At 56.5% G+C, this 22,236-nt stretch overlaps 4 protein-coding genes across 4 annotated transcripts; 1 reads left to right on the forward strand and 3 right to left on the reverse strand.

Moving 5' to 3' along the window:
* Positions 1-1,397: 1,397 nt before the first annotated feature.
* On the reverse strand, positions 1,398-3,110 carry E0L32_003576 (uncharacterized protein; the record flags this gene model as incomplete). The annotated part of the gene is made up of 2 exons (XM_031137891.1): positions 1,398-2,830; positions 2,924-3,110. 2 exons carry the CDS (start codon positions 3,108-3,110, stop codon positions 1,398-1,400), a joined length of 1,620 nt encoding a protein of 539 aa, XP_030998346.1.
* Positions 3,111-6,425: 3,315 nt separating this feature from the next.
* On the reverse strand, positions 6,426-6,908 carry E0L32_003577 (uncharacterized protein; the record flags this gene model as incomplete). The annotated part of the gene is made up of 2 exons (XM_031137892.1): positions 6,426-6,476; positions 6,534-6,908. 2 exons carry the CDS (start codon positions 6,906-6,908, stop codon positions 6,426-6,428), a joined length of 426 nt encoding a protein of 141 aa, XP_030998347.1.
* Positions 6,909-7,651: 743 nt separating this feature from the next.
* Positions 7,652-11,187, forward strand: E0L32_003578 (uncharacterized protein; the record flags this gene model as incomplete). The annotated part of the gene is made up of 3 exons (XM_031137893.1): positions 7,652-8,051; positions 8,125-8,452; positions 8,520-11,187. The coding sequence occupies 3 exons, from the start codon at positions 7,652-7,654 to the stop codon at positions 11,185-11,187; spliced, it is 3,396 nt and encodes a 1,131-aa protein (XP_030998348.1).
* A 1,640-nt stretch (positions 11,188-12,827) lies between these two features.
* On the reverse strand, positions 12,828-14,676 carry E0L32_003579 (uncharacterized protein; the record flags this gene model as incomplete). The annotated part of the gene is made up of 2 exons (XM_031137894.1): positions 12,828-13,911; positions 13,976-14,676. 2 exons carry the CDS (start codon positions 14,674-14,676, stop codon positions 12,828-12,830), a joined length of 1,785 nt encoding a protein of 594 aa, XP_030998349.1.
* Positions 14,677-22,236: the final 7,560 nt, after the last annotated feature.

Genomic DNA, 22,236 nt, shown 5'->3' on the forward strand with positions numbered 1-22,236 from the left:
ACGGTTTGTCTTGTCTGTCTGTCTGTCTGTCTGTACCTTGTGCCAAAGACAACCCATGATAAGCATAGCTTGTGAAGACCATTTGTGTAGTTGAAGAGCCAAGCGCTTGACTATCGAGAGGGGAGCACAATGTTGGACAGGGAATATCGACTGCTTGCGTTGCGCAGCAGCGCCTCTTTTGCCCACTTCCCCCTAGAAGAGGAGGCCGGGCCCCTTTCCTTCCTCAGGACCGGCCGGGTGCTCATCGTGTTGATTTTCTCTCCGTTCAGGGTTTTCTTTTTGGGCAATGGGCGAGCCGACTGATCTGATCTGATCTGATCTGAGCAAATTGGAAAAACCAACATCCAATCCGCCACGACAGAGCTTCGCCTCCTTCTAGCCCAACCTGGCTCTTCTATTCCACCACACCTTCCTTGAGACTTACGCGCGCGGCAAAACATGTCTGGTTGGTATAGATGTGTGTGATAGGCTACAGCAATGGGACAGACAACAAAAGTTCAGCTCGAGTTGGGGGCTCAGCTCTCGGATGATCAGAAACGTCCCCATATGTTGTACGTAGTTCTGTTGTCTACGCCTGTTACGGCGAGAAGAGCTCTCTCTCTCTCCCTCTCTCTCTCTCTCTCGTTCTCTCCCCCTGTTTCTCTCCCCAAGCAAACACAAACACACCAGGACAGGCATGGCATGACGCGCCAGGACAGACGACACAGAAGAGGCTCGGGGTCCAAGTATGCTAAGGCAGTCCAATGCATGTTTCGTAAATGGACGCTATGGTAATAATAAGATTCATACATTATGTATCAGAAGAGTAATAATACCAGTTTTCTCCTCTTCCCGTGCGGAGCAGACAGGACCCCCGAGAGAGAGAGGCTTTCCCCAGTTTCGTTTCGTCAAAGGCACCAGAAAAAGAAAGAAGCCCAAGAACCGAAAAAGAACACACAAGCACCTACAACACATGGGATAGAGAGTCGTCGTCATGAATGATGATGAGAGGTGGGCAACTCCCTCAAGTGATCGCCAGCGACAGCGGGCATTTGTTGAGATGCAAGAAGGGTAACCACCGAGAGCTCATATATATGTATATATGAAACGTAAATATACACCTATGCTTTGAGATATTGACATGAGAGGAAATCCACACACAGGATGGATTAGGCGTATATTCGGGATAGTAATTGCAAGAGGCTTTCATATATACACATTTTTGGGGGAGGGGGTCGGATGCGAGTCGCAAAAGGATTAAAAATAATTCTTAGACAAAGGGGAAGTTGTGGCTGGTGGCTCCAGCGCAAAAAAAAGAGCACGAACTTGTCGTCAGGGGCTGTGGGAAAGAGAACACGGCCCCCGAGTCTCGTTCATCATATCCATGCATGAATTTTTTTCGCACTTTTTTTAATCCACTAGAACAGAGAACCACAGCCCCAGTGCTTCTCGCAACCGCACTCGCCATCCTCCTTCCAGTCGTCATCGGTGTGGGAGAAGAAGGCGATGGAGCCGCCGATGGCCTGCTTGAGCGAGGAGATGGCGGTGGCCTGGTCCTGGGGGCTGCAGCAGGCGACGCCGTTGCACTTGCACTTGGAGGGCCAGCCGGACTCCATGACGTAGCCCTCCTTGCCGCCGCAAAGGGCCTTGACGATCTCGAGCTGGCCCTTGACGAAGGGGCCGGCCTGGTCGGGCGTGGTCTCGGCGTTGAAGTAGGCGTGCGAGTTGCAGGCGACGACATCGACGTTGGGGCAGAGGGTCTCGGCGACGCCGGATCCCTGCCAGGCGGCAACGGTGTCAGTGGTGGTGACGGGGGCGTTGCAGCCGCCCGAGACGAGGACCTCCTTGACCTCCTTGATCAGGGTGACGAGCTGCTGGGCGGAGCAGAAGCCGTTGTGCAGGGCCTCGTTACCGACGACGCACATCTCGACGAGGTTGAACTTGCCCCAGTTCTTGATGGCCTGGATCTGGTGGGCGACGTCGGGGTTGCTGTTGTCGCAGCCAGGCTGGCTGATGAAGACACCGATGATCATCTTCATGCCCTGCTGCTCGCAAGCGGCACCAACGTTGGGGAGGGTGTCGCAGTCGGTCGAGTAGACACGGACGGTGGAGAAGCCCGACTTCTTGATCGCGGCGATGTCGTTGCTGACCTCGGAAGCGGTGCGGCAGACACCGCCGGGACCGTAGGGAGTGTAGGTGATAGCCCACTGCTCACCACCGCCGAGCTTGGGGACGGTGCCCTGGGGCTTGGGGGCAGGCTTGGTCTCCTTGGCCGGGGGCGGGGTAGCCTCCTTGGTGGGAGCCGGAGGGGGAGCGGCCTGGGTGGTCTTGACGGGAGCAGGAGGCGCAGGCGAGGTGAAGGGGCAGTAGACGACAACGTCGGTCTCGACGACGGTGGTGACGACGGCGGGAGCGGTGTAGGTACCAGGAGCGTAGCTGGTCACGGTGGGGACGCAGACGACGGTCTCCTTGGTCACAGTGACGGTGACGGGGGCGATCGTGTAGGTGCCGGCCGCGGGGCAGACATAGGTGGTCGTCTTGATGACGCTGGTGACAACGCCGTTGGACTTGGTCTCAGTCGTGGCCACGGGGCAAGTGACGGTCGTGGCGGTCGTGACAACGGTCGTGACACCGCCGAGCGTGTGGGTGCCCGTCGGGACCTTGGTGGTCGAGGGACCGCAGACGGTGGTGCTCTCGGTCACGGTGACGGTGGTGGCCGGGAAGGTGTAGGTGCCGGGGGTCGGGCAGGTCTGGGCGATCGGCGTGGGCACGGTCGCGGGCGTAGACAAGGTCGACGTGGGCGGCGGGGGAGGAGGCGTGCTGGTGGTAGGGGGGACAGGAGGAGTGTAGACTGTGCGGCGTATGTCAGTTTTTCTGCTCTTGACCTCTCACCGGGGACTGCGGATCAGATCCCCCATGGCATGGCAATATCGGGGCGACGTACGGGTGGCGGGACCAGTCACGGTGGTCCAGTAGGTCGTGCAACCGCAGGTCTCGTTCTGGTTCTGAGGAGTACCGGTGGTCAGGCCACGCTTCTGGAACAGGTCGTGAGCATGGCGGTGCTGGTGCGAACGGGCACTGGCACTTCCAGCGAGGACCGCGACGGCGGCGGCCACAATCGATCCCTTCATCCTGACTGCTGAATGTTTGATATTTGGATTTTTCTAGTTTTTCCGAGTAACGAGTGCCCGCTAAAAGAGTGAAGCGGTATGTGGAATGGGTGTAAAAGGAAGGACGAAAGCGAATGAAGCTTTCAAGATGGCGGCATCAACATCCAGAGACGTTCCCGTGAGGAGAGAGAGAGAGGGAAAAAGAGAAGGATCAGAGGCGGGAAGAGCGAGCAGAGGGCCCGTTATTATCATCTCACCTGCAGCCGGGGTGCTTGGGGATGGGAGCGCCACTTGGGCAGACCGGACGAAGAGGGCAGTTTGCAACGGGCAGAGAGTGACTGGGGTGTGCACAGCAGGTCACATCCATGACCCCTGGATGGTTGCTTTTCATGGTGTCTTGTTGTGGAGCTTCATTACGATCTTATCCACATGCAGCAACCAAGAGCCAAGAGAGACAAGGTCCGAGCAGGGTGGTGGGAGGCACATGCAGCGGTCAGAGTGGATGAGGTGCCAGGCGAGCCAGGCTGACCGCACACCAGTCGAGTCCAGCTTGTCATCTCGTCCAGATAGGTAGCAGCGGTACTTGAAGGGAAAAAGCTCATCAGGGGACCAGGATCAAGGGTGCCAACTCGGCCGGTGGTGCCGTGCCCTCGTACGGAGAGAGAGAGAGCAGCATGTACTTGTACCGTTGATGGGCAATTTGACGAGCATTGACGCTTGAGAACAGCATTGGAAGCACAATACTTTGTCGCAGAACACTGGCACACGACATATGAGAACGGAAGGGATAGCGCTTGCTATCGAGATAGCCATCACGGATCCATCACGGATCCATACGGATATGATGCAGCAAAGATCACGCACAACATAGGTCTCGTCGACAGACAGACAACATGAAATAACGGAATAGCGGAACGGACGGGGAAAAGCGCATGCATCTTGCTTTGCTGTGCCCGTACCAGTCCGTAAATTAGCAGCAAATTAGGGTTCCTAGTGGAAAGGGGGAAAGGTCGGTGACTTGAGTGGCTTGCAAGCCCAGAAACGGGATGATGCTTTTCTGCCTCTGCCCTCGAGAGCGGAGGTGGGTTTTCGCTGGAGCTGGGCGGTGACGGTTGGTTGGGTCGGATGGGGCAGGGCGTAAATTCGCTGTCTTGGGTGGAGTCGGGCCAACCTAAAGAGCTAAAAGGCGGCCAGAGGCTAGCGCAGGTACCTCAACTGGGCCGCCGGTGGCCGTTTCCTCCTCTTGGGCCTCCTCTTGGGTGGGGAGGGGGTTTCCTATCAAATCTAACGCCTCCTCCCATTGTTTAATTCGGTGCCTGGAGACCTTTGATAGGCGATGGCTCTCAGACGAGGGATTGTCCCTAGGTACCTAGGTAAGGTAGGGTACGAAAGGAGATACCCCGGTTTTTTGCCTGCCACTCCGGACCAAGAAGCGCTTGCATTGGACGGTGTTTATTATTGTTGATATTGCTTGATTGAGCTTCGACCTATTGTTGGCGCACAAAAGCGCCGAGAAGGGGGGCGGGAGGCAGGCCCAGAATGGAAGCAAACGCTGTCCGGGGTGGAAGCGTGGCAGAAGAAGCGGGCAGTCACTGGCCGCTGGTCACACACCCGGGAAATTGGCTAGGCGACATTACGAAATCCGAGATGAGGCACACACACACACACGTTGTTAACAAAGCGTTGATTGCCCAGAGACCAAGCCGCCAACGGTGACGACAAGCGGGAAGATGCTCACCCATCGGCCAGCTCCCAGTTTTGGTAGGTATCAGTGCGTCACGAGGGCGCTTGCTCGGCGCCAGGAACTAGTTAACTACCTAGGTACCCTCCATCCATCCATCTCTCTCGCCAGGCTCCTTTCTTGTTCATTCGGCCAACGGAACCCAAGGCGGTGGTCTCCTTTATGCAGGCCGGGCACGCGATGCCATCTACGGGCGAGGCAATTTGGCAGCGTGGCAGCCAATCTGGCAAAGGGTAACAGGCGCTGCAACGAACCCCAGACGGTCGAAAGCTCCCATGCAACCATGCAACCTGGGTGCATGGGCTTTCGGTGGCAAAGATTGAAGCTGCCCCGGACGGCGTTGCCCTCTCACTCTCTCGGGGAGGGGAGAAGCACCGTTCTGCTTTTGGACCAAGAAGCATCGAGGCCTTGGGCATCCTGGTCGCCAGATGGAGACGGTGATCTCGGCCGGCGATCCTGCCTCGATTCAGCCTTCGAGGTCTGCCTGTATTGTACCTATTGTACCTGCATGTGTGCAACCCACCGCTCCTGTCAGGTCAGCCATTTGGACGAGAGACAGTCCAGGGGTCCCCTGCTCGCCACCGACAGCGACCCTTGTCCAAGCTCACAGCCGCGCTCCATTAAGGTGCATCTCATTTCCTGAGATCCACCTCTCACCCATCCGCGCCAACTCATAAGGACGCGGCGCATGCGGACTCTTCCATCGCCTCCTTTTCGATGCAATCTCGCCTGACTGTTTCTCATCAACTGCTTCTAATCGTAAAGAACCAGTCCGTTGAAACGGACGGCCCTCTCGTCAGCGCCCTCCCTCCCTCCCTCCCCCCCCCGCATTACCCATCTTTGGCGCCGTCTACTAAGCCGGCAGCACCACCGCCCACAGCCTGCCCGTTGTTTCAGATGATCGCCTTTCCATTTCCCTAGACAAGATTGAGGCCCGCCGAAAAAGGGCGATGGCTGATTAGAGGTCCCAGTCCCATTTCATGCACAGCACTCCACTCGCGTGTGCTCCAGAGGCTGCCGCTCATTTGCTTGGCACGTCTCTATCTGCCGTGCCTGAAGGATCGTCCGGCGAGGGACGCTCTCCAATGAGGCAACGATTACCAGAGAAGCGTCTAGATTCGCGAGATGCGTCCAGGGAGCCGCCGTTTAAGCTGTGTCTTGGCAGTACCAATATTTCCGAACAAGAGGCCTGTCAGTGTCCATCTCCGCAGGGAAAGCCGTTGATCAAGACGATCGAAAGGTCTAGATGCACTTCACTTCACTGAAAGCACCGATGACTTGCTCTCAACTCAAGAATTCACATTTGCAGACAGCATGAAGCACGAGTGTATGTCGAGGAACGCGATGATGTGATCCCAAACGATAACTAGTATTCGATTCTAATGTTCTAAAAGACCCGCCAACACCGCCGATAGTGTGCATTATACCCTTTCGTATGCCTTCCTTTATGATGCCATTCCCAAGCCAGCGCAACATGCTGTTATGCGCCTATTCTCCCAATGTCCCTCATGTTTGCCATTGCCCGATGTTTTACATTTCATTACGTGGGCCCGGTCTCATAAACCGACCCCTTGAAGCCCTGCTTCCTTTCCTCCCTAGTACTGAAAGGCAATGCCCAAAGCCAGCAGACCGGCGATCAGGGAAGCCTAAATGGGATGTTAGTGATCTGAAAACAAGACTGATCGTATGTGGACAGCACTTACATGGACCTCGCTCCAGGAAGCCCCGGAAACGGGAATGCTGGTGCTCTGAGAAGGCTTGGAAGTCTGCGTGACGTTGCCACCCCCGGGCGTCGACGACGTCGTGACCACCATGCTGGACGACGGCGGCATCGACGACGAGGCCGCAGTCGTCACGGTGGTGCTGCTTCCGCTGCTCGACATGACCATCGTGGAGCTGCTGGTCCCCGCAGCGCTGCTCGACATGCTGGCAGAGCTGCTTGTCACCGTCGTCGAAACAACGGAACCAGAGCCGGTGGCGGTGGCAGTAGCGACGTCGCTGGTGACATCACCGGACCCCGACTGGGCCATGACCGAAGAGACGGCCGCAAGAGCCAGGATAGCGAAGCGGAAGGCCATCTTCACGGGAGAGTCACTGGTAGGTCTCGTGGTGGTTTGTTTCGGAGGAGGCAGTTTAGAGCTTGAAGAGACTAGGTAGGTACGCAGAGACTCGAAGAAAGTTGAATAGGCCGAGAAGAGAAACCGAGAGAGCCCTCCTACTCGCAACAGCCAGACTTATATACCAGGTGCCAAGAGCCATCACATTCCATCTCGCACACAAGCCAGCCAACTTTGTCTCAACTTGCGAACAAAAGACCCAGCAGATAGCGCCACTGTAGCTCCCGGAGGGGCCGATCTGGTCGTCGGATCAACGTGCAACGGCCCGCGGCCTGGATGGCGACTTGCCACCAGGAAGCACGGCACTGGAATGTGAGGCCAAACCTTTAATCAGACGGTGGCTAGCCTGCCACATCTACACCAGACCTGGGGGGCAGGATCTGCCCTACAAGTAGGTAGGTATGGACACATTGCTCCCTGAGGGAGGCTACCTTGGCTCAGAGTGAGACAGAGGGCTTTAGCACGTATGTAAGAGAGGGGGCAGGGGGATGCTCTTTTGAAGCTATGCCTGGCCATCGCCTGGCGGGCGCCACCGTTCCTGGCTGTTCCTGACCGACCTAGAGCATGTTGGCTCAGCGATGAAACAGAAAAAGGGAAAAGTGTCTCGTAAGCAGTAGATGCAATTGGTCAGCTCCCATGCAGAGAAGCGACGTAAAAATAGACTGGAATGTTTTCCGCGTTTGGGAAAAGCAAAAGCCCGTCCCATGGGAGTAAACTCTATGCCAGGAGGTGAAATGAGGTTGACTGGAATGCCCGTGGACTATTTGGGCGGAACGACTCTGACCAATCACTGGAGGGGCGCCACAATTATTCACTGCAGCCTTGCCTCCAATTTACGCCACAGACCACCAAGGCTGAACGCATCAAAAGACGCAATTTTGTTTGTCGCCAGCATCATCGCCAGCAACAGCCCTGGTGTAGGCACGACAAGCGGGCAGGGTTTTGAAATCCGAGCTTGCAACGATGCAGAGGACAAGGCCGTCCCACGTTTGCCTGGGCTGCCTGGCGCGCAGCTACCGAGGGCAGGCATGGCCGAGCTATCAAGCCCGCGCCCCGAGATGCGACAGCCCAAGCACAAAGTCGTCGCTCGTCTACAGACGGAGGGTAAGCCAAGCTAATACACTATTTGTTGGGGCTTTGGCTGCTGACTGCATACGTTACAAGACATTCGCGACAGTTCAATCCCCAAGCTCCAACTTCGTCGATCGCGAGCCAGTGCCACCTCCAGCCGGCAGGCGCAAGTCCCATGGCATTCCGATACGGCCTATCAGGGAGCGGTTGCGAGAGTGGGAGGCAAAGAACCCCAAAGTCCCCCAAGAGCCAAGGGAAGATCTGGCCTCGAAACCAGGCGCACCCGAGAACAGCCTCACTCGCACCGTGAGCCCGTTCATGGTACACCTGGACGACGACGAGGTCCCCGCCCAACCCCTGTTCGACGGCGAAGAGCTCGCCGAGGTACGCTGTGACACCACGTTGGTTCAGGCTGGTGACTTGGTAGAGGTCAGGTGAGTTTGTTCAACTTGCTATCCTGTGCGGACAAGCATTGAGACTGACCGCGTCTGTGCCGGCTAGCTCTTCCTCTTGGAGAGTAGCGCTGCTTGCTGTCTGCCTAGGTCGCTTCAACGGCTACGACCACTTCTACACCAACACGGGCAAATGGTTCACGAGCCAGTCGCTCCGCACATTATTCAAAGTCGACGGCTTTGTCAAGGAGGATGAGCTCGGACCCGTCATCGAGGCCCTGCCCTCCGTCGAGTCCCCGATCGAGACTCTCAATACCCTCCAAGACTTGAAGATGGGCCCGTCAAGAAACGTCGGGGCCAACCTCATCAGCAGGATGCAAGCCTTCGCCGCCGAGTCGGACACCGTTCACCAGGCCAACTGCGCGCGGTTGGACAATGCGTTCGAGCTCCTGGAACAAGATGACGCAAGATATATGTCCCTCGATGAGATTGCTAATGCTCTCCTGCCGGGGCATATCAAGTCCAAGGGAAAATTCAGGCCCGCGGCCCTGTACGCTGTCCACAAGGCCATCCTCACCGACGACCTCGCTGTTCGACCGCTTAGCGACCTCGGTCACAACCGCTCTTATCTGTTCGAGATCAGCCCGCGCTGTGATGTCGAGAGGGCTGAACGGGTTGAGGCTCAAGTTCGAAGATTCCTAGACGAGCATCTGCGGCTCAGGGGTTCTATATCGGATCAGAAACTCGAAAAGAGTGTCCTGGGCAACTTTCTGCTCAAGGCCCGGCAAGCAATCGACCAGAGTCGCAGATCTCGATCATGGTCGGCCCATGGAGTCCTCGGGCCCTTCAACAAGGCCCAAGATGCTGAGCCAGTACAGTGGTCTACTCTGGATCTGAACTTTATACAATTCATGCACAGATGGGCCGGCTTTGAAGACTATCCTCTCAACTCGCGCGTGCAGTGGATTGGAGCGGCCATTTTGAGAGCGGTGGAGCGATACCAAGACTCAGAGTACCTGACAGCCTCCACTGGATGGACGTTCTTGCAAGAAATTGGATATCTCAAGCCCTGGGATATCCAGGCTCGGTATAGCACCCGCATCCCCGGCGTTGTACCGAATCGGCAGGGCAGTCTTGACCGGGTACAGCCTGCCTCGCTGGTGCTGGAGGAGGACATATTTGCCGGGACACGGAAAGCATGGAAAGGCGTTACTGCGTACTGCATCGACTCGGCCAGCACGACCGATATAGACGATGCAGTATCTATACAGCCTACCGAGACACCGGGAGAGTATTGGATCCATATCCACGTCGCCGACCCAGGCTCCTGCATCCGGCCGGGCAGCAGCCTTGCCGAGTTTGCAAAACTCGTCCCACAGACGGCATATCTGCCGGGTCATTTTGAGCGCATGTTTCCAGGGGATCTCGTGCGCGAGAGGTTCTCGCTCGCGCCAGACCGGCCGTGCCTGACCTTCAGCGCGAGGGTGAACGAGGAGGGCGCCGTTCTCGAGCACGACATCACTCCAGGAACCCTCGACAGCGTCATCTACATCGAGCCCGCCGAGGTTTCCGCAGTCTGCGGCGTCGAACCCCCCAGCCTGGATATCGCCCAGCAGGTCTTTGAAGTCGGCACGCCCCGCAGCCTCGAGTGGCCGCCCAAGCGCGAGATGACCACCGCAGCCGAGCTCTCCGCCCAGGACGCCTCCAACCTGCAAACCCTCTCGAGGCTGGCCGCGGCCCTGCACTCCGTGCGCCTGTCCAAGGGCGCGATGCCGCTGTACTGGCCCCGCCCCACCGCGCAGGTCTCCCTCGCGGACACGCAGGTGACCGAGCTGGACCACGGCTTCTTCCGCTGCGCCGGCGACCCGTACATCCGCGTCTCGTACGGCGGCAGCAGCGCCACCACCAGCAGCAGTAACCCGCTCGTCGAGAGCACGATGCGCCTCGCCGGCGAGGTCGCCGCGCGGTGGTGCGCCGACCGCGCCGTGCCCATCCCCTTCCGCGTGCAGCCCCGCGCCGCGGCGGACGGGCCCGGCCTCGCCCGCCTCCGCGCCTTCGCCGAGGAGGTGCTCTACCCGCCGCTGCGCGCGGGCCGCCGGCCCCGGGACGCCGACGCCCGCGCCATGCGCGCGCTGCTCGGCCACGACGACGTCGCCGCCGCGCCGGGCCGCCACTTCACCATGGGCGCCGACGCGTACGCCAAGGCGACGAGCCCGCTGCGGCGGTACGCGGACCTGCTCGTGCACTGGCAGGTCGGGGCCGCGCTGCTCGAGGAGCGGCGCAGGGGCGCGAGCCTACGTGTCGTCGCTGCCGGCGGCGGCGGCGGCGACCGGAGCTTCCTGCCGTTCAGCAGGGCGCAGATGGAGGACGACGTCCTGCCCATGCTGCGCGTGCGCGAGCGGGCCATGCGCGCGCTCGACAACGCCGACGGCGCGGACCAGTGGATCCTGCAGGCACTCGTGCGGGCCTGGAAGTGGCCCGACCACCCCGCCGCCGACTCGGCATCGGCAGCGGGGAACGGCAGCAAGCTGAAGCTGCCGAGCGAGTTCCGGTTCGAGGTCCTCGGCGTGGCGCCCAAGCGCGGCCTCGTCCGCGGCCGGCTCGACTGGTTCGAGCGGCCCGCCGTCATGGAGCCCGAGGGGCTCGAGGCCGCCGGCGTCACGGTGCGGTCGGTGCGCGCCGGCGACGTGTTCCGCGTGCGGCTCGAGGACGTCAACGTGCCCGAGAGGCGCATCTCCGTCCGGGCTCTGGAGAGGGTTGTCAGTGCGGAGGAGTGATTAGGGGGCGGTGGGGGGTTGTGGAGGCTGTTGAGAGCGGCGGCTTTCTGCATATTCTTGTGAGGGCATATTCTTGTGTATAAGCTTCGGGTGTTGTCCGATGGGCGACGATGGGCCTCATCGTCTTTTGCGTTGAAGCTACAGACTTGCTTCCTCTTGTATAATTATTGGGGCGGAAGGGGATGTACGATATAGAACACGGCAAAACGATGGCATGCAGATAGATAGATACCCGCTGAACACAGAATGATCAGCCATATCGCAGATCGTAGACCAAGAACGTTCGGTCCCCTCGTCAGCATAGCTCTGCTGACGTTGTAGCCTTTGTGACGGGGATGTTGATACTGGCGGGAAAGCACCCTTCGATCCAGTCATTGAAGAGCAGCTCGACCTCTTTGGCTCCTTCCTGATCACGCACGGCACGCTATACATTCGATAGGGGTTCCACGGCCGATCGGATCATATTGATGTTGATTATCATCTATAGTAAGATGCGGATATAAATGTATATGTCGAAATGGAGATCCGCGAGCGAGGTCCAGTCCCGAGATCACGTCAAAGTCGTCGTATACAATAAATAGTATAGTGTCACCCCCATACACGCATGGTATCAAACGGACGGCTGAATGTATTTCTATCCATATATCCGCAAAACATTACAAAGGGGGCGCAGAGCAATCCGAGCTTCGGCCACAACGGTGCAGACCACTCGCTTGGGAAGACCCCGAGACCCGGCCCCCGATCAACAGACCGTGTGTGTCTTTGCACAGACATGATGGGACACGGCCGTCCCCCCCCTTCTTCCAAACATCACTTTTGCCCATACCCGATTTTGTGTTGCCAACCCTGAAATCTTTCAAATAAACACCCCTTTGGTGCTCCAATCGTTTGTTTGATCAAACCCGACGTGAAACCCCCAAAAGCCCCCCAACCCACATCCCATGATATTACTAAAACGCCAGACCCAGAAAAGAACCATTGCTTAACCTGGATGATGACCCCGAATACAGACAGGTAAAAGCCCACCAAAGAACAACAAAAACAGACGCAGGTATTAAGAACTACCGAGGTAGTGCGAATGCCAGGTAAGTCCTCACGACCCATGTACCGTAACACCTCTTATGCCCAAGATGTAAGGGAGGGAGAGAGCGAGACAATGATACCGGGAAAAAAAAGCTTGGTGATCATTGTCCGTCCTCTCAACAGACATGGCCATCGCGGAAAATGCAGTTTCAAAAACAAGTCGTCGAACCAGAGAACAATAAAAAAAAGCAAAACATACAGCAGTGTTTAAACAAGCCCCAATACTCCGTGTGCAATGCATCGTAAATGTCGTGGCGAAGCAGCCCCGTGACCCGATAGCGTCGAAAGGAAGCAAAGCTTTGCAACGAGGGACAGCAGAAAGCAAGGCGAGGAAGAAGGGTATGCAGCGATGACAAGAGCCCACGGGTGATGAAGATCACCCCCCGGGCCAGAAGAGCCGACCGGGTCCGCTCCGGAGACCGGTCATCCCTCTCCTCCTTTTGCCACTATTTTCGCTACTTGGTCGGGTGATGATTGGTGGGTCGCAAAGATCTTGATGGGTGTAACCTCGAGCCCCCTCCTAATCAACGAATCAGCGCCCGGCCATGATTTTTTCTTTATTTCCTCCATCCCACGTTCCAGATGACGTGGGCGATGTCGCGGGCCGTATTGACCGTATCAATGACCCGACCGACAATCCCGCCGTTGGCTCCCGCTGGCTCACCTTCCTCGTACGGCATGAACATGCCCGACTCTGTTCTCCGCATCCCAGCAGGTTCCGCGAAGAGGCTACCCGACGACGTAGATCGTTTGAGCCCGCCAGATGACTTGTCCTGTGAAGGTCCGGCCGATAGCTTCGACTCTCCCGCTTGCGATCGCCGGTTCATCCCGATGGTCAAGTCGTCGTTGTCGTCGTCCTCGTCTTCTTCATCCTCTTCGTCGTCGTCACCGAGGAACATCTTCTTTGAAGGTTTCGACGGCCGCAGGGTTTCTTGAGAAGAAGAAGGCGAAAGCATGGGGTGGCGGTAGCTGTGCTTCATGGCAGTCTCTTGAGGCTCGGGAGTGTCTTCCCGATATTTCAGCGTCGTGGAAGGAAGCATGGCGATGGTCGGGGTTTCACCGTGGTTGTTACTACTCGGCCTCCTCTTCATTGTCGGACGCCTCTTCTTCTTGACGCTAGTCTTCTTCATCATGATGGCCCCATCATCCGAGTCGCTGTCGAACGGGTAAGGAGCCGGGTCCATGTCCTCATCGTCCTCATCGCCCTTGATCTCGACGGCTATGCACTGCTCAACCTGTTCGTTGAAGTGGATATGCTTCTTCTCGGTGTTGGGAGTGATGATGCCGGAGGAGGCACTAGAAGGGACAAGGCTACTGCTTCTAGGAGTCGCTCCTGTCGATGAGAAGGGGAACGTCATATAATCAGTAGCGGCTCGCTCCAGGCGAGGGCGTGCCATCCGGCCACCCCCTTCCTTCTGCTGAGCCTGGACTGCCGCGGCAGCTTGCTTCAATAGAGATGAGGCCGATAATGATCTCTGAAGCATGACTTCAGACATACTCCTCTTCTTGAGAATAGGCTTCTTGTTGACGAATGAGTGGTTCTTGGATAGGTTTGCGCTATTATGATGCTGAGTCGGGATGAGACCCTCGTTCCCGGTTTGCAGCGGCCCATAGAGCCATGTCACATCACAGTCCTTGAGCCTGCAGATAGTTAACACCAACAGTACTGAGAAGTGTGGGCTAGAAGAGGGCAGATGGGTATTACCAGTTCAGAGTCTCGGGTGAGATGGTCTTTAGCTTATTTTTCGACTTCATCCATGTTCTCCACGATGCGTTCTCCAGCCGGGCGGAATTAGTGTAATCACGTCTCCTAGACACGATATACTTCCAGGATTCCCAAATGTCCTCTTCCCTCCAATCGTGAGAAAGATAGTCCACATGCCTGGACGGCTGTGCCCTCAGGGCCGTGTCATCCTCAGCATGCTCAAAGAAGTCTGGAGAGTCCGGCCGAGACGTATCCGTCGAGGTGGTGTTGTCATTGGGCGAAACGGTGTATGAATCACCCAACCCACGGGGACTAGGTGGCGGCTCCAGGTCTTCGGCTTCCTCAAGGAACCCTACGTCGTCGTATTGAGGCAGAGTGAAGGCGTCCTCGGGCTGGGTCGGTCCGAGATGAAGAGCCTCGTCGAAGCGCGATTGAAGGGGTAACGAGGTCGTGGGCTTCTTTGCAAAGGACACTCCGGTCGTTGAGTCAGTATGGCTCGGGTGAGGGGACGATGGTGCTGAAGAAGGAGCCGAATCGGAGACAACCTGGACAGGGTGATTATGTATTTCGTTTATGCGGGACGTCGAAGACGATGTACGGAATCCCTGGTGCTTGGTGCCAAACTTGGGTTGGGAGTGGGAGCGTCTGAGATTTGAAGGTGCGAAATAGCTGCTCTCTTCGGTCGAAATGACGACGGCCATTGTGATCGGTAGTCCAGGACGTGCCGTCCGCGTCCAATATCACCGCCGGGTGGTTCCTTCGTTGTTACCTCATAAGGCACCTGAGCCCGGCAGGTAGAAAGATGCGGTGCGCCTTGGGCGATATGGGTTGGGGATATAGGAGGGGTTTGCACCGAAAGCGTTCAATTCCGAGGAGAGGGGATTCTCGTCTGCCTTTCTATTGCAAGGAATGCTGGGTCGTGTCGTGTGATGTGGACTCGCAGGACGGTCAGAGCAGGGACGGTTGCGTTGCAGCTTGCTCGCCGGCAGAATAGGGACTCGAGCCAGGGCAGCCGGGTTTGCGCAAGGGATGCAGATGGGTACAAAGGCGGTGACAGGGGTGGTGGCGGCCGGGAGGGTTGACTCTGGCGTATGGAGGGTAGAATTCAGTCAATCCGAGTCGGCAAGATGGTGAGGGTGTCGATGCTGGCGCTGCAAAGCAAGGGTCGGAAACTGCAAGGACAGATGCGAATGGGAGAAAAGGGCAGTAAGTGATGCTCGGGAGAAGGGGTTGTGCAAAGATAAAGGACTGGCAGTGGGATGTCGAGGCGAAGGAAAATGGAGATCGCGGAAGGGATGGGCAGGGTAGCGAACGGGGTGGTAGTGTTCTGGAATGAATGGTGCGTGTATGGATGGTGTCTTGGTAGTGTTGGTAGGGTACTTGGGGGGTCGAGAGAGAGACGAATGTGTGTGTGTGTGGGTGGGTGTGGGTGTGGGCGTGGGCGTGGGCGTGGGCGTGGGCGTGGGCGTTGGTGGTGGTGGTGGTGTCTGTACATTAGCCCCAGGCCTGTCTATGCGGTACTTGTAGATCCAAGGGCCACTACACTTGGGGGGGATCTGGCGCTGTCGGTAGCGGTACCTGGCCCTCGACGAGCACAAAGGTACCCTCCTCGAGGTGTGCTAGGCTGCGCTACCTGCCCTCCCTCTCCCACTGCCTGCTCTCTGTTCAATTATTACACTCGCTCTTCCATTATCCGTCGGTAGTGTTATCTCGAGTGCTTTGCTGCTGCTCGCTGCACCTGGATCGATCTCTGTTCCATTCATCCAAGGTGGCTTTGGGCCACCTGATACGGGTGAATGTCCCGGGTTTTTGGGCAAGCAGAGAGGGAGAAGAAAAAGACACGAAACGTCGTCGAATGTGGAGAGCAGCACTGGGCAGGTAACTCGGTAGGTACTCGGCTCTCGAACCGCGCGTTTGTACAGGACGGTTCCTCAAGGGCAAGACAGGTAAAACAAGCCCTTTCTTGTATTGGGTTTGGCTTGCCCGTTGTGGCTCACTATCTGTGCTTCTGGGACAATGCGCTCGCTCGGAAGAGGGTCCCCGCCTGGTTCCCAAGAATTTCCGACCAAGGACACCTCCACGTCGTCGCTCTTCTGTCTCAACCTGGTTTGTATGCGACTTGGACAAAGTCAGTCTGGGTGTCTGTCTGGATCTGGGTAAGGAAAAGAACGGGCGGACGGTGTGGGTGGCGGCGTGGGACGGGGGACGACTTGGGATTGGTGCAGAAGGCCCAGGTCAAGGAGGGGCAATGCATGGCACGCTTCGGTGACAGGGGTCTGGGCGGGGGCTTACCAGTAGCCAGTGAGCCAGTGCCCTTGGGTACGAGCGAACAGCGCGGCCGTCCCATTGCCCAGAGCTTTTTGCTTTTTGGGGCCAAAAAAATGAACGAGTCCACTGGGGAAAAAGGCCTGGCCCTTCACCAGACACAGCTCAGGGCCCAGCCCGAGCCGGGCGACAGCGAGCAGAACGGCAGAACGGGACAGACGGGAAGCGCTGCTGAGCCTGTGTGTGCGAAGGATTGGATGGGAACCAGTCTCGCTACAGCCGTTGCGACTTATCTTCACCAAACACGCTCGGCATGCAGTAGACTGCTTCTCGAGCACCGGACTAATGTAGGTAGCAGTGTGTACGGAGTAGGGATGTTCAGTCCTCCCTCGCTATCTCACAACAGCCTGCGAGCTTTGAGCAGGGATTTCAGCATTCGACAACCGTCAAACAATGCGGAATGCACGCCGTGGATCTACTCCGCAAGGCTACAGAGCAAAGAAGACAATGCAATGCAGGTAACGAACGGGCTAGCAAGGCCTGCAGCGATGGTACAAGTAGTCTGGTGGATTGCATCAACTAAAAATGGCCAGGCGGAGATATCTCCATCGCGAAACACACACACACAGACGGGGCTAAAAGAATGGATATCGACAGGGACATGGGCCTAGCCAATTCAACAACAAGAGCATACCGTAATAAGGGATGTAAAAACACACATCACGACATATCTTGCTTTGGTGAAGAGAGCACTGAGGAGCAATTATTCATAGAATGCCTCATTGTCTCGGCCCTCGAACAACCGTGCTCCCAACGGCAAGGGTCTGACTTACGTGGGGTATTGGCATGCAAACAGACAATCAGGCTTCAGGGGACCCAAGCCCCAGGACATGGCCAGGACATGGGGAAAGGCGTGCCTGGATTCCATTGCTGAGTGAGATGTCTTTGGCCAATTCCGCGGTTAACATAACGTGCCGGACCTGATCAGGTGAGCGTGCGGTAGAATGCTCTCCAGGGGCTTTCCCTTGCCATTCTCGCTGGCTCGGGAGTTCCAATGGAATGCCTTGGTTTGTGGAAGCAACGCGACAAGGGCGCCCTTGATGACGAAAGACAAGACAAACCTTCTTCTACCTGTAATTAAACAACCTATCTAGGTAGGAGTTGTCGAAACCAGGCAAGACAATTACGAAGCTCTGCTTGCGCCGTTGTTTCCATTGATAATGGTTATGTCGATCCCGATCGCTATGATATCAAGAAGCAATGTAGCTGAGAGATGTGCCGGTTGAAAATCCGGGGACCCGGTACCGACACTCGTCGTCCATCGAGATGGTACTTTGCCTCGCGGCCTCGCAAAGTCACTCGCTCCTTTCCTCCTACCCTTGGGTCCGAGTAGGCATCTGCCGATTCAAGCAGAATCTCGTACTTGTTCAATTTTTTCACGGCCAAATTGACCAGGACAACGGCCGTGCAAAAAGAGAACCAGCGAATGTGGCACGGCGATTGGCTGCGGGAGCTGGAAGAAAACTCCGACACCTGAGAAAAACTTGCACGTCTCCATCAGTAAAAGCGGGCAGGTGGCGGTCGAGATGGTTCGCCTGTCAGGTCCAGGTAAAGCCTTGCCCCATTTGGACGCAGTGGACTAAGCCGATGGGGGTTCTCCCGAGGCCAGAGCCCATATCTCGGACACTCTATTTAGTGGGCATTCACCATCCAGAGCGAAAAGACGGCTCTCAGCAATGTCCAAGCATTGGCAAGCAAGCATCCTGGGCTTGGAGCTCGAGTCAAACTTGTCTTGAAGATCGAGGTTCGTTGTGGGCACTTTACCCACCTTGGCCAGGAACTTGCCGTTTGCTGACCTTCTTTTGTCCATGTCGATAGGTACGGGCAGTCGACGGCGCATGTTGGTGTTGAAACGAGCCAAACCTTACCTCTGGAGGGAAACGGGGCTGATCTACCTACCTACTTTACGCAAGCTCACTGCCAAAAGCGGCAGCCTACACTGGGACAGGTAAACCATGCCTACTGCGCGGAGATATTCAGACCGACGAGCGCCGACAGTCTCACACGCGTTGAAGAGATAAGTGCTGCAACAGTCTGGCATTCCTTGGCCTCGGCCTGAGATCCTTACCTGCCTCTACAACACTGGTTGGCCGGCATCCTGAGACGGGAAAACGAGCTGGAACGAGTCTCTTGCATACAAATAGTCCCAGTATTTGATATCGGTTCCACTGTCTAGATGGCTGGGCCTTGTGGCCATTCATGCGTTCAAAGCTTCCTCTCCGCCGTGGAGAAGCCGCGCCATGACCGAGGCTTCCCCGTTCCCCAGTTCGTGTCCCGCGGAGAGTTGTGCCATCGATCCTCAAATCGTCCATTTCTGGCTGGGGAAGCCTTCTATTGCGGCGAATATCGGAAGACTCTGGTGCTTCGAGGGCTTGAAGTGAATTACCGTCTTGGGAACAAACAGTCATCATTGCCCGACTTCTTCCGGCTCTTTTCACCTGCTAGTCTTGCCTTAACGTCTAACTCCTCGACCAGGTAGTGCGGCTAGAAGTGGAAGTAACCTGGCTAGCGCGGTGATTCGCAGATCTCCAAAACTCTACATTGATACCGACCCACAAGGAACTGTGTCTAGGAGTACGTCCTGGAGTTTGATCGTGCAGCACGAGGCATTGGAGGCGTCCAGGGGTCTTATCTCCTCTCCTCACTTCCTCCACATGATAAGAGGAGCAGCGAAGCAAGCCAGGCCCTCTGCACTGATAAGGCCAGACACTCGATCATTGCCCATTTCGAGATGTCGGGAGACAGAGTGCGGCTTGCTGGTGCTGCTTGCCGGTGGATCTTTGGCGGCACGCAATCCTGTACTTGTAGAAGAGATACGCCCTTGGTTGATCCGGCCACACAGTATCGAGGCTGAAGATCAGACGCGTCGACATCATCTGTGGACACCCAACATGGCGATCGAGAGGCTAGGGAAGCAGACGGCAGTCAACGCCTCGGCAGCGGGAAGCTAAAACAAGCAGCACGGCGGCCGCGAAGTAACTGATGCAAGGAATGCTGACCCCCAAGATACCCACCTTGCCGAGGAGACATGGGCGGAGAAGCATGTACAAACCCCCCAAATGAGCTCTCGATTAGACTCCATCCTCGGATGCTTGGCACGCTCGTGCTCTTTGTGTCATCCCGGGATGTTGGATTCGACGGCGTTCAGTCCGCCTCAGGGACTAGACCACGGAGTCCTCGATAAACTTCTGTCCACAAGCGCCATGTAAAGGATCGCAAGCAAACACTCTGGCCGAGACTGTGTCGTCGCTGCCTCCTCGTCGTGATCCAGAGCTAAAGAGCCGGCGTTGGGCGAGACATTGGGGGAGACTGTGGAGAGACGGGACCCTGATCTTCACGCAGTAAACCACGTCTTAGTAGTACCTACTCCTCACCTATTCGTGTATTCCTATGGCATAGTGGTTTGCATCCCCGTGTGGAGAAGATGGCTTCTTCTCCGCCGCCCCATCAACGTACTTGCACTGCCAAGTGATGGTCAGATTAGTTGACGGACTGCTAACAGAAGTACTTGACTATCCATCAAGCCCATCGGATTTAGGTAGTGGGATAGCCCTTCTCAGCTCTAGGGCAAGGATGTGACAAGGATGTTGATTGTTAAGATCGAGGTAGCTCCTGATGAACTCCCGTCAACTATTCAGACACCCACTTGACTGCATGTGGACGTCGTAGGCGGCTGGAAATTGATCGGCATTGCAGGGGGAGCGGCTTGTCGCTCACTGGGAGCAAACGGCTGGCTTGAATCATGAGATACCTAGGTATGTCATCGTGGAATGAAGAGAGTGGTTTTCACGAGTGTGGCATTTTTTTCGTGGGTGAGGTAAGGTGAAAGAATCAGGTGGGATTGGTTGGCTGTCGTCGATCAACTCGGACCCTTGCTACAGAGCCAGGCGCGACATCCTCCAGAAAGTTACACTCTTGACACCCTGATAAAACATCATACAAAATTCCCCAGGATTGTCTCCCTCGAAGCGACAAGAGAGACACGGCAAACCTTTCCAAAAAGGATTCACATGCAGTGCGACCCACAACGTTCTTCATCTCTTGCGCCTCTCTCGCCAGCCTCATGCTCTGGCAAATGCGGACGCCGCATGGCGCGACGCGAGCATGTTTTCCACCATCGAGACCGAGCTCCTGCAAAGACGCCACCGGACACCGGCAACACCAGATCACTCCATATCAATGTGCCACAAGACATGCCATGGCTCGGGGAAGACGAAGGCAAGCAACAACCCTGATACCCTGATAGATAGCCGGCATGTCAGCAGGAGAGTGCCCTCCACGGCGCCGGCAGGTTCAAGACAAGGGTGCACCATCCGATGCTCGTCCTGCTGAGAAATGTCTGCTTTCCGATCGATCTCTTTCAACGAGGACTCGACGAGCCGGCTGGCACAGCCAAAGTGACCAGTCATTTTTGCGGCAACTTTCCTGCAGTCCCGGGGTCAGGATAAAGAGTGGCCAAACACGGGCAGGCGAGCTCTGCTTGGCTGGAAATGGCTTATTACATACATATCCAGCCGCATAACTGCCCCTGTCGTGTGTGGCAGCATCCCACCTCCCTCCCTCCCACCCATCACAAGTGGTGGGATACATTGCATGCTACAGCTCTTTAGCTCTACGCAGAGGGAAAAAGCTTGAGGGGTGAGGTGGAGGGGTTGATATATGCGATTCCTGGCCGAGTGCTGCTGCCACTCACCAACCTACCCTTGGGAGTATACGCATTGGTGGTGCAAGCGCTCGCTTCCTCCGGGCCCATTGCGAGTCCATCCATACGCATACTCCGATTGCTGCGTTGCAAGCAAATGTCCTATCGTTTCATGTTCCCTATTCCCTTACGTACAAGCCAAACCAGAGTTGACGCAAACCACTCTTGGGTTTTTAGCCACGGCTTCATGTCATGGTTCCGGTTCCCTCTTGATGCTAGATCCAGCTTGGGCAAAAGCTAAAACTTGCGGTGAGAGATGATTTGAGCGATTAAGTCGAGGCTTACGGGCAAGCCATCGCACTGCTCCTCCTTGAGCTATCTACCAACTGTTGGAGGCAGCATGGCGAAAATCCGCTTCCTATCACAGAACGGCCGTGGACCCTCTGTTCTTCTATGCAGGTCGTGCGGCTCGTCAAGTCCCGGATGACACAAATCGGCAGCTAGGCACAGGCACTGTCGGTGGAGGTTAGCTGCCTATCCAAGGCATCGATGACATCCTCGAACGGTAAACGAGAATGGGGCTCTCTGCGGACGCGGACGGTTTCAAGATAGAAGCTCTGAACCGAGATGACGAGATGATTCAATCACGGCGCAGACGCACTGCAGTCGACAGCGTTCTTGGCTGCAGGCCGAGTGTCCCCGCTCTCATACATACAGACACGAACCTCTTCAAGTATCGCGCCATAAAAGAAAATGCCATCAAGTCGGTCTAGGCACGTACAGAATCGTACTTTTCCGGCCAAACACTCGCCTAAACTACCTTCTGGAAGACCAGGATATCTGATCCACCCCGATGGGCATTTAGAGGAAAGCTGCGACACACCCGAGGGCCAACATGGCGCATCCGAACACGGGCTAATGGAGATGGAGGGTCAGGGTCACTTCGAGGCCCAGATACGTCCCCGATAGTACAGCTACCTGGCTGGCCATATCGAGCAGAGTATGGCCATTCTAGACCCTCTGAATGGTCGTCCCATCACTGACCTTCGCTCGAGGGTGGTGGGGTATTGTATTGGCGCCGCATGTCGTATATAGAGGATCGGGACGGATATATCGCGGATGGTGGGAGGGGGGGGGAGACCGCAACACCATCCATGGACAGCACTTCTGTAGCTCCAAAGCTAATGTTGACGAGCTGATAAGGAGCTTCTCGAGGCCATTGAGCTCTCGCAAAAGGTATAGAAAAGCTTGATATTCCTGGAAAACACCCCCTCCTGCTTTGCCGGGCTACGCG

This window comes from Thyridium curvatum, assembly GCF_004353045.1.
Source record: "Thyridium curvatum strain D216 chromosome Unknown NODE_16_length_530760_cov_82.129700, whole genome shotgun sequence".
NCBI classification, from domain to species: domain Eukaryota; kingdom Fungi; phylum Ascomycota; class Sordariomycetes; order Thyridiales; family Thyridiaceae; genus Thyridium; species Thyridium curvatum.